Genomic DNA, 14,538 nt, shown 5'->3' with positions numbered 1-14,538 from the left:
TTTTAATTTTAACAAAGGAGACAAAACAGAGTATGTGCCTACCGAGGAGAATGATCCAGGAGGCAGGCATCAGTTGGTGATGCAGGAAACGGGGAAGGCATTTTGGCAGTGACGTCTTTGTTCAAGTAAAAGGGGATGGAATAAGGACTTGGCCTTGGACAAGAGATTAATCAGTTGATCTGTTGGAATGAGAGGAAAAGCAAAAGATGCCCTTTTGATGTTCATATTGTCCTTTTGCTGTTAATCTGTGTGTCATTTAAGATGCCGTGAAGAGTAGTGGTGCTACAACACAGCTTAAGCACCGGGATGGCTTTGACAAGTTCGTTTATTTTCTCATGGTTTCAGGGCTAGAAGTCAGAACTCAAAATGCCAGATCTAGGGGAAGGCTTTCTTCCTCTGTTGACTCTAAGACAAAGTCCTTGTCTGCCCTCAGCATCTGTGGGCTTGGCATTCCTTGGAGATTTCCATCTGTATGGACATCCCTCTTTCCCTGAATCTAGGCTCTCAGGGCAGGGATCCCGGTGAAAAAGACACACTCTGCTGGCTTTTCTTTCACTGTGGTGGGGAGGGTCCTCTCTCTCTCTTCTTATCTCCCCGGAGGATTCTCCTGACACTGGACGAGGGGCCTTATCTTGACTAGGGCTGTTGCCTCCCACTGAATCCTGCCTCGGTGACATAACAAACATAACATAATCCTCATCACCATGACCTAGTCCAGCTTCAGCTATACATAGAAGATCACGAAGTGGGGGAGTAATAAAATCACAATACAGGAAATCATGATCCAGCCAAGCTCACCCATCTTTTGAGGATACACAACTTAATCCATGCCATTACTTATCAACATCTAGGCACTGCTATGAAGTGCATGGTATGAATCTAGTCAATTCTGACTCACACTGACCTTATAGGACAGAGCAGAATTGCCACTTTTGGTTTCCAAGGCTGTAAATCTTTACAGGAACCAAAAACTTATCTTTTTTCCATTGGAGCGGCTGGTGAGTTCAAACTTCAGACCTCGAGGGCTACGCACTCTGTGGTCTTGTTTTATTTGTAGGCTCCCGTAAAGTGCCTGGTACACAGCAGGCATGCAATACATGTTGGAATGAATAAATGAAGACACTGCTTCTATGTCTTATTTCCTCACCTGGAATTGGATCATTTCCATCAATTCTTAACAACCAGATTGACTCAATCATGCTTTTCTTGTCTGGTCCTGCAGATAGCTTGACAGACTGGTGGAGTTGATTGATAGAAATAGCTGCATTTTTACCAAAATCGGTGATGGTGCTTAAGATTAAAATCAGTGACCCTTACTCTGTCATTTTGTAGTGGTCCTAGTTATAGTTTTAACTTGAATTTATTAGTTACTTCATTTCAAACCTTCTGAAAGCTATATATTTTTCTCATGATACATTTGCCATTTATATCACAGGAAAATGTTACTTGTACAATGTGTTTGCTGGACAGAGTGGATTCCAAGGACACTCATATATGTGTAAGAGAGAGCTTTATATCAAGAAGTAATTCTGCATAAATAAAATATCCCAGTATAGTCCTGATAAAGTCCTTATGTCCAATACTAGTCTGTAAGTCTGATCTTAGTCCATAAATTCCTCTTCAGACTCACACAGCTGCAAGCCATGATGCAAAATGCAGGAAGATCACAGGCTGGTAGGTGACAAGTCTTGTGGATCAAATGGTGGTAGAAGCATCACAGGGCTCTGGAAGGTCTCTGAGTGGCTTGCCAGCAGGAGGGTAAAGGCAGAGGGAAGAGAAAAAGAGAGAGCGAGCGAGAGCGAGAGCGAGAGCGAGAGCGAGAGCGAGAGCGAGAGCGAGAGCGAGAGAGAGAGAGAGAGAGAGAGAGAGAGAGAGAGAGAGAGAGAGCCCAGGATCCTTCATATGAGAAGACCATGCCCAACAGGAGGCATCATCAGGCTGTGACCTGATTGACAGACTGGACTCCACCCCTACATTTTCATATCTTCAAGTTGATATGAAAATAATGTAACTAAAAAATACAAATACTAAATTACTGAATATATGTTAAGCTTTTTAATAATGATGATTATATTATCTCTGATCTTTGTACCTTAATGCTTTGTACCTCATTTAACTAGAGACCATGTTTTCTTCATCATTAAATAAAAAATACTTAGCCTTGACCATGGTACAAAATTCCCCCCAAAGAACAAAACACCCACTGCCATTGAGTCATTTCTCTCTCTCAATCTCTCACACACACATGCACACCTGCTCCTCCTGTAGTCTTTTTCATCCCTATTAAAAATAATCAAAAAACTAAACCAACTGCCATTGAGTAATTCTGATTCATAGTGACCCTGCGGGACAGAGAGGCAGGCAGTGTCCCTTAGAATTTCCGAGGCTGTAAACCTCAATGGAAACAGATGGCCTCATGCTGCTCCTGAAGTGTGAGTTTGAAGTGGTGACCTCTCAGTTAGCTGGTGGCTTTGAACCACTGACCTTTTTGTGAGCAGTCCACCACTTCTCGGATTATTATGGCACCGAGCACGTGCTAATTAAATATCTGTTGACAGTGAATTAGTTTCTATGACAGTTGCTGTTGTATAGGCTAGATCCCCTTCCCTATTTGATGTCCCTATTGCTCCGTTTTAGTGATTTTACTCCTAACTGCTCACACCTGAGAGTCCCAAAACAAGAGCAATTGACTAGGGGAGCTCCTTGCCCAGCTGTCTCAAGAACAGGAAGTGCCTGAGGTTTTATGCCCGTCCTTAGCACTGAGCAGCCAATGAGGCCTGGTCCAGGCTCATGGGAGCCAGCCAATCACGCAGGACACACTTTCCAGATCATCGAGGCCCTTGTGGGTCAGTCTGTGCTCCAGATTTCACCTGAAATTGCAGCCTCGCTTGGATTCTCACGTTTCTGGATGCTGCTTTGCCTATTCCCTCGGAGGTATCTCCTGGGCACGCCTCTTTCCTGATCACCCACACACCCTACTTGTCTTGTGGCCTATCTCTTGGGAATTCCACCTAAAATACCGAATGTATACAGAATAGTTGATGCCAGGCACAGCAGGGACTCGGAATGACTGCATCTCCCCGAGTGTCAAGAGTGGCATGTGCTGCTCTTTCAGATGGGCTTTCCTGAGAGTGTCGGCTTTCTACCGCTGCCGACTAAATCTGTGGTGACTGGACCCAATTTTATATCTAACTTAGTTGCTGCATGAGAAGCAGCTTCATCATTTTAGTAGTTAATTGTTATTGAATTCATTGCAGATATCTTGACTGATTTGTGGAATTGATTGATGGAAGAGGTTATATTTCTGTCAGCCATTTTTGTTGGAAATGTGTTAGTCAGTAAATCTGGTATTGAATTATAGGTCTTTCAAGCTAAAGTCAAAATGTGTTTTCCTCGATTTTCTAGGCTTTTAGATTGTACTTATATCTTGACTGTACAGATAGTTTGCGATTGGCTCACCCCTACCCAGAAATTCTGTTGAAGGAAGTCCCGAGGAACGACTTCCAGACGAATTACCGTGATACACTTCTATGGAGCGGGTCTGCTCTGGGACATATCGAGCTGCTGCTTCAGAATTGACTTAAGAGCAGCTGCTTTGGTTTTCCCTTCTCTCTCCTTTTAATATAGATGGTAAAGAGTCACCTGTACAATCATGTGTTATATTGCGATGGGGTAGGCTAGGGTGTCTAAAGAAACAAAACCAATGACATAGATTGTTTATGGATTTGAAATCAGAAAAAAAAAAAACCCTTGATATCAAGAAACAATTTCACATCAAGAATGCATCCCAGCTGAGGCAGGCGGATGAAACAGAACAAGTACCTTTAGCGGAAGCAGGGGGATCACAGGTGGGCGCAGAGTCCTGTGGATCCAGGGTTGGTGGGAAATGGCAGGGTGTTGAAACATGCAGGGTCTGCAGTCCACATGGGGCTGACGCTAGAGGCAGACACAATCTTGGCAAGCAGGGAAGGCGGCGGGCTTGAGAAAGAAGTTCTTGCTGTTCGCTTATAAAAAGCCACGCCCCCAAGGAGGCGTCACTAGGCGACTACATGATTGACAGGTTTGACTCCACCCCTGCCTCCACAAAAGTACCAAGTTAGTATAAGATCTAACCATTACACATGGACTACAGTTTTCCTTTGTAGTCTTTATGAACATAAATATCCATTTACATATACTAAATAAAATATTTTATACTGATTTGGGAAAATCACCAGTAAGAAAATAATAAATCCTTTTATCTGTAAAATGGGATTGGGAATAGGTGTTTTAGAATTGAAAAACACTGTAGAACTATCTGGTGGCAAACACCTTTATTTTATAAATGAGAACATTTGAGACCCAAGCAGGTTAAGTAATTTGCTCACCAGCATCCCACGTTCTTAGTGGCAGAGTTGGACTAAAATCCAACTCCCAGGACACTGCTCTCCACTGCTGTACAAAATACACATTTCTTATTCACACAATTGATATGAGGATTAGGGACCACATCTGTGAAAAATAGACTTAGCCTTTGGAAAGAAGGATGCTGGATAGCTTTATGAAAGCTTTATGGAAACTAATCTCATTTTAGCCTTTTCTGTACAATTGTTAGTTTTGTTCAGTTTTATGTTACTTGCCTTAGGATCCTTCTTGGCTGAGGACTAGATAATATACAGTGCTTGATTTAAAATCCATATTAAGGGTCCAGATTGTGCTGGAATATGAATGATGTTCAGCTGGGTTTGAGCCAGGAGCACTTGCAGAGTGCCCACCAGAATGAGGATTGTTGATGTCCAGGCAAGAATTTTCTATCCCTGGTTTGCAGATTGGGAACAAGACAGGTTTTTTCCAAAGAAAAGAAGGGGGCATAAATTATATTTCTGCCCTGCTCAGTAATACTTTCAAAGTTTGTTATAATATGTCTTTAACAAACCATGAATTTTCTCTCCTGCTGAGCCACCGTATCCTGACTATTTTCAGCATCGTTAGGGACCCATTATATTAATCCACCATACCTTCAAATCTCTAACAGGCGCACATAAGTGATCACTTTGAATATTTATTTTGAAGCAAGGTATAGAATTGTTCTCTTTGTCGTCTTGCAAAGGGAGGAAATTGTAACTTGCTCACCTTGGTTACTTCAATTGTTGTAGTTTGATTCTTTCAATTACAAAGTGCCTTGATATAATGGACAAAGGATATTGTTTAGTTTTTGTAGTCCTTGAAGTAATTTGTGTAGGTTCATATTTGCACGATAGATACAACTTGAGACCAAAAGGCTAAAGTGCTGCGTCTGCATATGTTTTAGGTGCGGTTGTATGCAAGACCCGACGCCATCAGAAGAGGATCCGGGCACTACGCCCTCCATATAACAAAGAGACTAATTGAGTTTTATGAAGACTACTTTAAAGTGCCCTATTCTTTGCCAAAACTCGGTAAGAATTTTCTTGTTTATTTTTTCAGAAGGGCTCCTTGAAGGTGGAGTTTATTGGTTAAGATGCTTAGGACGCATGAACAGTCTAAGGGTTATATTTTTAGAGGCTATGATTTCACAAGAGGTAAAATAAAGTTTGGTGCTTCTGGATTCTTGCCACAAAGTATGTGTATAATTATTTAAGAACTGATGTAGGTTTAGCATTTTAAAAGATAGCCAAAATAATTCTACTTTGTTAAAAACATGCGTAAAAGGTTCTTGGCAGTGTCACACTTCATGTTCTTAACTACTGTGTACAGTAGGCACTGCTACACGATTATTTTTTATATTAAGGAAATTGAGACCATGAAGTTTCCTATTCCTGCAGACAGCCATTAAATGAAGGAGCTGGGATGTCAAACACATTCTCTGTGATTCCCCAAAGTCTTCACTGTGACACTATGAGGAGGTGCCCATTGATTAGTGCTTGTTTCCTAACTCTCACATGCCGGGCTACAGTGTGTAAGCTGCCCCTAGGTTTTTTTCATTCAGCCACATGTTGGATGCCGAGTTATAGTAAGTTAAATAAAGAGAAGAGAGAAAGAAATTGCACTGGTCATGGGATTGTGTTCTCGAGTGTTCTTATGTTTCTTCCATGCACGAAAGTAGTATACTCAACACTGTTGGTTGAATGAATAAATTAATTACTTTTATTACTTTAACTTCAATGAGGCTGCTTTGGCAACGTCATTCTATGACTTTCCAGAAAGGTAGAATGCATACCCATTTTGAATGCTGAAGGTATTTTTTCTTCTGAGAAAATCTGTTTTGAAATCTCACATCACAACACTCCTTTGTTCCCCCCTCCCCACCGCTACACGTTTTTCCTTCCCAAGGGGATTTTTGATCAGGATCCACATCAAAAGTATTGCTCATTGGCAAGAACAAAGTGCTTTCATGATCACAGTGCTAGCGTTTCAACCACAGGTTCTTGTCCCCAGAGAATAGGCCTGTTTCATTAAAGTACCTGCCTGCTGTGTAGCTTTACTGGTCATACAATGAGCTGTTTAGAAAATAGACAGAATAGTTGACACTCTTACCACTAGGTGTAGCATGTGATGGAAAAGAATGAGATTGTACACATTTGAATTCATTTTAAAACACAGAACTTCAAATCCATAGGCAACGTGATTTTTTGTTTTCTGTTTTGTTTGCGTTTTTGTTTTATCCTCTCTCTCAAGTCCTCAGTTAGCCCCGGTTACACTGACATCTCCCTGGTGGGAACCCAAGGCAGGGAGGTGTACCTGACCTTATTTGCGCGGGAGGTGACACCATGCTCTGTACTCGGTCAAACAAACTGGAGCTTCCCAGCTTGACCCTAATGTCCCATTCACGAGTGCTTGTTGCAAGTTCAGCAGAGAATAAAATGTGGATCATTCTTTGTCTCTTTCAGGCCGGTAATTAGCAGAGGAACTCAATTTAAAACTTCAGGGGTCCCATGTAACTGTCAGCTTGCAGCAGGGAGCATTTCTGCTCCTCTGCTTCACTCCCAGCCGAACCATGTACGCTTTCTCTGTAGAAATGGACGCTGTTCACTGTGATGGTGACTCGCTAACATACTTTAGGGTGTATGGCATGGAATGATTTGACTTTACCCCGGCACAGTCAGTGTTATCTTGGGAAGATATCACAGCCCATGTGCTTTGTAAAATTTCTCTCAGTTTCTATGCATTCTATAGATATTTTCATATGTCTGTTAATGACATTATAAGTACATTTTCTATATAAAATCCTACATAAAGTTTGGTAAAAGCAGAAGTAGTTTGACAAAGTCTTAGCTTTTGTTATACATTGTGAATTGTATTTTCAAAAAAGGAATATTTTGGAATCAACTCGGTTTTTATGAATGACCCAGGCAGACTCGTTTTGGGTATTCGCTGTGGCTGTCTTACTATAGAGTCTATTTCACCCATCCTCTCTTCCCTTACCTATCTTCCCTTCCTGCCCTCTCTTCGACCTTCCCTCCTCCTCTCATTTCCTCTGCAGGTGTTCGTTGGGTCACTCACCTGTTGTAGACACTTAACTTTCTGATAGCCATAGAGTTGTGGATAAAAAATGCAAAACTTCATTCTATACTAATATTTAAAACCTATTAATTTGAGGCAAGTTAAATCATTAAGTAAAATATATAGCCTATCAGCTACAGATTAAAAGACAAAACAAAAACAACTCAATGCCATAAGATTGATGCAGACTCACAGCGACCTTGTAGGATAGGGTAGAATGCCCCTGTGGGTTTCCTAGACTGGAGCTCCTTACAGGAATGGAAAACCTCATCTTTTTCCCATGGAGTGGCTGGTGATTTTGAACTGCTGACCTTGGGGTTAGCAAAGGCAGAAAGGATGAATAGAAAGTGTGTGTGTGTGGCACTGTAGATGAAGCTCATATTTTTACTTGTTTTACTTTTTTCTTTTTGTAAATTGATTTTGTTGTGAATTGGGTGACGGTTTACAGAGCAGATCATCAGTTTTTTTCAACAATTAAACACATTTTGTTTCATCTCATGTACCATCACATATGTACTTCCTTTCTGTTACCCGTTCCCATCCATGCTTCTTTTCGAATGCTCTGAAATTTGTCCTTGGGGAAATGCTGCCCTTTGGGTCTTAATTGGTTGATTATACTCAGGTGTGCCTACCACACTAGCGCTGTTATCCCTCTTTGAGACCTGTCTGATGTGTGACTGAAACGTGAACTACAAGGGTGAGTCCAGTTACAGACCTGAGGAGTGACTAAGGATCATAGACTTCAGGGTGCCACCAGTCTCTCTCCAGCCTGTGAGCCCGGTCTCTTTTGTGATTCTGGAATCTGTACTGTATTCTCCTCTGCTCTACCCGAGCCTTCTGTGTAAGCCTTTCCATAGCAGGTGGAAGTGGTAGCCAGGCGCCACCTAGTGCTTTGTGTTTCATGGATGTGAAGGCTGATGTGTGCATGCCCCATACAACTATTAGACTAATTGTTTCCATGAGAGTTTCTATTTTTATCAGTCTTCTCTCCTCCCAGTGGGGGAGCAAAGGAGACCAGTAATTGTACCCTAGATGGCCACATGAGTTTTTCAGGCCTCAATCTCTACTCACCAAAGTAGGCCTTAGAACATCGCCTTCATGAATTACCTATGTCACCCTAACCATTGCTAATAAGTGTTTGGTTATGTCTAATAAGGTGTTGAGGTTTTTAAATGGGAAATCACAGAAGACACCATTGGGAAAATGGTTTTTGAGCAAAGGACTTAGGGTAGTAGAAAAATTAGCCCAATACATGGAAGAAATGATGGACACAAAGAGATGAACAGAAAATTTCAAAGGACAGCTTGAGAAGACAAAATAAATTATTATGATTAAATGTGCAAAGACTTAGAGTTAGAACACCAAAAAGAAAGAACATAGTTGGCATATCTTTAACTGAAATAACTCATTATTAAAAAAGTCAAGCCTTCAGTTTCAATCTTGAAAGATTCTATCTGCAAAATATTGAATGATGGAGAAAGCATTGAAAGAAGGAATACACAGTCATTGAACCACACTAATCAACATTTGTCCATTTCAAGATGTAGCATGTGACTAAGAACTAATGACACTGAAGGAATAGATCCAAGCTGTCCTGAAAGTATTAGCCAAAAACAAGGTTTCAGGAATCGATAGAATATCAATTGAAATGTTTCAACAAAGTGATGAACCACTGGTAGCACTCCTCTAGAAATTTGGAAGATGGCTGCTTTGTCAACTGACTGGAAGAAATCCATATTTATAATCATTCCAAATAAATGTGACTCAACAGAATAAGAAAATTATCCTTGATATCAGATGCAAGCAATATTTTGCTGAAGTAGTAAACAACAGTTGCAGTAGTTCATTGATTTGGAGCTGCCAGAGGTTCAGGCCAGATTCAATAGAGGATATTGAACAAAAGATATCATTGCTGAAATCAGATGGATTTGGCTTAACACAGAGAAGACCAGCTGTTGTGCAGCGTGTTTCATTCACTATGTGAAGGGATTCCACTGTATGAATCACTGCAAACTATGGATTACCTTGAGAAGAACAGGAACTACCTATTATGCTCATGTGAAACCTGTACATGGATCCAGAGGACATTGTGTGCACAGAGCAAGGGACTACTACTTGGTTTAAAATTCAGTAAAAGCGTGTGTCAGAATTGAATCCTCTTGTCCTACTTACTCAATTTGTTTGCACAGCAAATCATCAGAGAAACGGGATTATGTGAAGAACTCAGCATCAGGATTGGGAGGCAGGCTTATTAACAACCTTCAATATGCAGATGACACACCTTGCTGGCTGAAAGACAGGAGGACTTAAAGCTCTAGTTGTTAAAAATCAAGGATTTCAGCCTCAGTATGGATTACAACTCAATGTAAAGAAAACCAAGATTCTCAAAACTGGACTAATAGGTAACATCAGGAAAAACAGAAAGATTGTAGTTGGCAAGCATTTCGTCTTGCTGGGATTCATCATCAACACTCATGGAAACAGCACTCAAGAAATGAAGCAACACATTGAATTATGTAAATCTGTTGCATAAAATTTCTTTCAAGTATTGGAAAGTAAGAAGGTCACTTTGAGGACTGAGGTACAGCGGACAGAAACCATGGTATTTCAGTGACTTTTTGTGCGTGTGAAAGTTGGATATTGGATAAGGAAGCAGAAGAAGATTCTCTGCATTTGAGCTACGGTGTTGGCAAAGAAGAATGAAAGTCCCACGGACTGCCAAAAGAGCAAACTGGTCTATCTTGGTGAAGGACGGCCAGACGCTCTTTAGAGGAAAGATGGTAAGACCTTGTCTCACATACTTGGAACTTATTATCAGCAGAGACCGGTCCCTGGAGAAGTCCATCATGCTTGGTAAAGTGGAGCAGCAATGTAAAGAAGGAAGGCCCTCAATGAGAGAGAGGGATTGGCAGTGACTGCAACAGTGAGCTCAAAGTGAAGGACAGGCGTGACGCTGGGATGGAGACGAGTGCTTTGTTCCGATGTGCATAGGGTTACTGTGCAGCACCGACTTGATGACAACATTCAAGCGGGTATCCAAAAATAACCCAGGTTTTTTTTTTCTAAGCTATGCATTTAAATTTTTTTACAAAACAACCTTTTAACCTTCAAAGTATTATCCATTATACTTAATACATTAGTCAAATCTGTGATTCCATTCTTGGAAACATTTTCAAACTCATCTGTTTGGATGGCTGAGAGCACCTCCCTCGTTATTTTATTCTACTGGACAACAAAGTGAATCACGGCCCATTCCTATGTCATCCTCGCCATCATTTATTATTTTTGAGCCCGTTGTTACAGACACTATGTCAGTCCATGATGTTGGGGGTTCTTCCTCCTTTTCTTTGACCCTCTATTAAACATAATTTCCTTTGGCATGGGTTAATCTCTCCTGGTAGCATGTCCAAAGTACATGAGATGAAGTCTTGCCTCACACACTTCTGAGCAGCATTCTAGCTGTATTCTATTTTTTAAAAATTGGTAGCTCTTATAGATATTATAAAAATTTATATTTCAATTAGATCAAGCATATTTGTACAGTTGCTGCCACCATCATTTTCAAAACATGTTCTCCGTGAACTTGTTGATATCAGATCCCCTTTATCCCCTCCTTAGCCCTCCCTACCCCCCAGGAAACCTTATTATATATTATTATTATTAAATTGCCATATCTTACACCATCAAATGTTTCTGCTTACTACAGTTTTGTTATTTGATCCCCTCAAATGGGACACAGTCATCATTGCTGTCCATCTCTTAGAAGAGAGCTTTGTTTGTTCTTCTGGCAGCTCATGGTACTTTCCATATTGTTTGCCAGCACCATTGTTCAATTGCATCGATTCTTCTGTGGCTTTATTCACTATCCAACTTTCATGTGTATTTGAGGTGACCCATGGCTTGGATAAGACATGCTATATAGTATTGGTTCTTAATCATGGGTAAATTTGTTGCCCCATCCAAAAACCAAAACATTCGGAGGTATTGGGGACATTTGCAATGGTCCCAAATGCGGAGAGATGATATTGACATTTAGAAGCCAGAGGTGCTGCTAAACATTTTACATCGTGAGGCCAACTGTTCATCTGAAAATGTCAGCAGTGGTTCACATAAAAGAACTTTGTTGTAGGTGGAAAGGGCAGAGGCATGAAAAGCAGTTAAAATTCAGGCCCAAAATGATGGCCACTTAGTGTAGGCTGTTAACAGTGGCATAGACAGGAGTAGAACAATTCTGGTTGGTAGCAGAACCATTTGGAATTTGTTGACGAAGATGTATGAGGTGTGAAAGAGAGAGAAATCAAGGCACCAACTCTAAGGTTTTGAGGAAAGAACCATAAATATATCAATAAACTCACTGACCCTGAGTCAATTCCAATTCAGTGACTCTGTAGGATAGAGTGTAACTGTCCCTTTGGGTGTCTGAGGCTGTAAACCTTTGTGGGAGCAGAAAACGTCATCCTTTCTCCTCGGTGTGGGTGATGGATTAGAACTGCTGATTTTGTGGTTAGCTCCACAAGCAAGTCACTTTGGCACCAGGGCTGAAGAATGAGAAGGGTGGAATTTCCATTTGCTGAGACAAAAGATCGTCTGTCCAAGAAGGAGATCACTTAGAGACTGACATATCTATTAAACATTTAGGTAGACATTTTATATCTGCTAGAAATTTAAACAGATGTTGGATTTGAAACTGGAGTTGACTGAGTGGTTTGGCTTGAGATATACATTTGTCAGTATCTAATGAAATGTGAAGCTTCGTGCACTCACCCTGGTGGTGAAAGAAGGTAGAAAAGAGAATGGGACAAGGCAGCACTGACAGAGATCAGTCATCTGAGGCTATCATCTACATGCCCTTGAGTGGATTCCAGCAACTGCAAAGCTGCTAATAGAGGTGCTGAGGAAACCAGGAATAGACAATGTCTAGAGAGTATCTCAAATAGGAGCAGACAATTCTGACACATCATGTTACAGGCGGACTGACTGAGAATTAACTTTAGCAACGTTAAGGTAATTACTGACTGTGTTACAGATAAAGAAGCAAAACTAGGGACACTTATAAAGAGATAAATTGATATCAAGACAATGCCTCATACAATTGTAGACATGGGTAAGTTCAGTCTAGCTCAAGTGCATGGATCAGATGTTAAGCTGGGGGCTTCTCCTGACTTGCCTAACTATAGTGACTGATTACACAGAAAGAAAGAAGACAGAAAGGTCAATGACTACAGAGGAGGATGAGTCTGAGGTCCGAGGTCAGGCTTGTGGCTGCAGAGTTCATAAAATCCATGCACAGAAGGCCAAATGGCAAACTATTGGTGACGTCGAGGGTCATTAATGTAGATAGTGGGTCTTTGGTTGAAGTCCAAAGAACCCCAGGGGTTGATGAGCCAGATGTTGGATCCCCACCATCAAAAAGCGAGGCAGTTTCCCACAGCCTCAACTGACCAGTACATGAGTAGTAGGACACATTCCCCAAAGAAACCTCCTTCCCATTGCATGAGGGCTGTGACCTAAGTCAGGAGGTTGCATCCCGCCTTTATGTTCTCACCTGTGCTTGTCTACTCACAAGCAGACCCCAAGATGGGAATTGTTGTGCTGTGTTAGATCACATCGTGGAGGATTACTGGGAACGTATTGAGAATCCTGACCCAGCCAAGATGAGGCGCGACTTACCTGTCACAGTGACTTTGACAAGTTGCAGGGGATGTTGGCAACAAATACCTGATAGATGTGTTGAAGAGACAATGGATGTGGGGCATGGCTATAGACAATGGGTTTCTAGGAATTCCCAGTGATTTTCTAAGAGGAGGAGGGGAAGAAAGGCTTATGTTCTGATAATACTTATCTCTGGTGGACAAAGGCTGCTTCTGCAGAGCTGAGAGCTGAGAGCTGCCTTAACTTGCTTTCCCCAACCAAATCCCAGAGGAATAAGGAGCTTGCTACTTTCCATTAGAAAGTCAAATTTTAGACCAATTGAGCCAATAATAAACTACTAGTTGACCTGATTTTACTTAAGCTATGGAGGCGAAATGTGCATGTAAGGGTATTATATGACCAATGACCTTAAAATAAAATTTTCTATTAACAAATATTAAAATTTTAAAAATCTTAAAAGTAATTTTTATTTCTCGATTATAAACTCTGCAATGCCTTCTCTCCTCTCTTTTCCTTCTTTCCCAAGTTCTTTTTCAATTGTAGTACTGAGCAGTCTGTTTTTCTATTGTGGTCTCATCTGTTAACATACCCCCAAGGGTTTGAATTTTCTCCTCATGCGGTTTATCCAGGAGAGACCCCAGAGGAGAATTATGTAATTGGTGTTCACCATGTGAGGATTTGGTTTTAAATCTCTAAATTTGATAATTAACCTATCTGTAGGTAATCTATTTATATGAGATTGGCAGATCTTTTCTATTTCTAGCTGTTCAATTATAATTAAAAGTGTATCATCTACTTGATACAATACAGCAAGCTATCTTATTTATATTTTATCTTCATGAGAACCCTCAGAGGCATGGAGTGCTTCTTAAAAGGATGTGTTGTAGAAATTTGAAGAATGAAATTGTCCTCTTTCCTCCTATCCCAAAGACATACTAAAAATAACAACAACAAATACTTATATCACTTTTACTATATATGAGTCACTCCTTAGGACATGGAACATTTTGACCCATTTAGTGTTTTACTATGGCCTTAGGAGATAGTCCCTCTTATATTCTCATTTTCCAGATGAAGAAAACTAGGCATTTGGTGATGAAGTAAAGTACTCAGATTACACACTTGGATCTGGAATTTCAAACTCCATGATCTGTTCTCAGGAATAATACAAGACTTTTTCCTTTGTTGTTATTGTTGTTTTAGTTCCTTAAAGGCAATACATGTTCTTTATAGAAAAACTGGAAACTTAACTAGCTAAAAGTGCACATATGATAGCTCCTAATTTTATCTCCGAAGATATATTTGAGTATTTCAAGTGTGATTTCTTCATGGACATTTCATAATTAATTCAGTGATAGATAAAGTGAGTCAGAATTTTATTGGAATATTTTGTTATTCACCCTGTTTAAATTTCAATTAATTATA

At 40.5% G+C, this 14,538-nt stretch overlaps 1 protein-coding gene across 1 annotated transcript in view; it reads left to right on the top strand.

Annotated features, from left to right (window-relative positions):
- Positions 1 to 5,940, top strand: part of LOC142451692 (thyrotropin-releasing hormone-degrading ectoenzyme-like) — a 96,754-nt gene extending 90,814 nt beyond the window's left edge. Inside the window, exon 2 of the mRNA XM_075553394.1 lies at positions 5,291 to 5,940. Coding sequence (XP_075409509.1) covers positions 5,291 to 5,354 — 64 coding nt within the window. The 3' untranslated portion in view covers positions 5,355 to 5,940. The remainder of the gene's footprint in view (positions 1 to 5,290) is intronic.
- Positions 5,941 to 14,538: the final 8,598 nt, after the last annotated feature.

The sequence above is a fragment of the Tenrec ecaudatus genome, chromosome 6 (assembly GCF_050624435.1).
Source record: "Tenrec ecaudatus isolate mTenEca1 chromosome 6, mTenEca1.hap1, whole genome shotgun sequence".
Taxonomy (NCBI): Eukaryota; Metazoa; Chordata; class Mammalia; order Afrosoricida; family Tenrecidae; genus Tenrec; species Tenrec ecaudatus.
The sequence above is the reverse complement of the archived record's forward strand: the minus strand, read 5'-3'. Positions and strand labels throughout refer to the sequence as shown.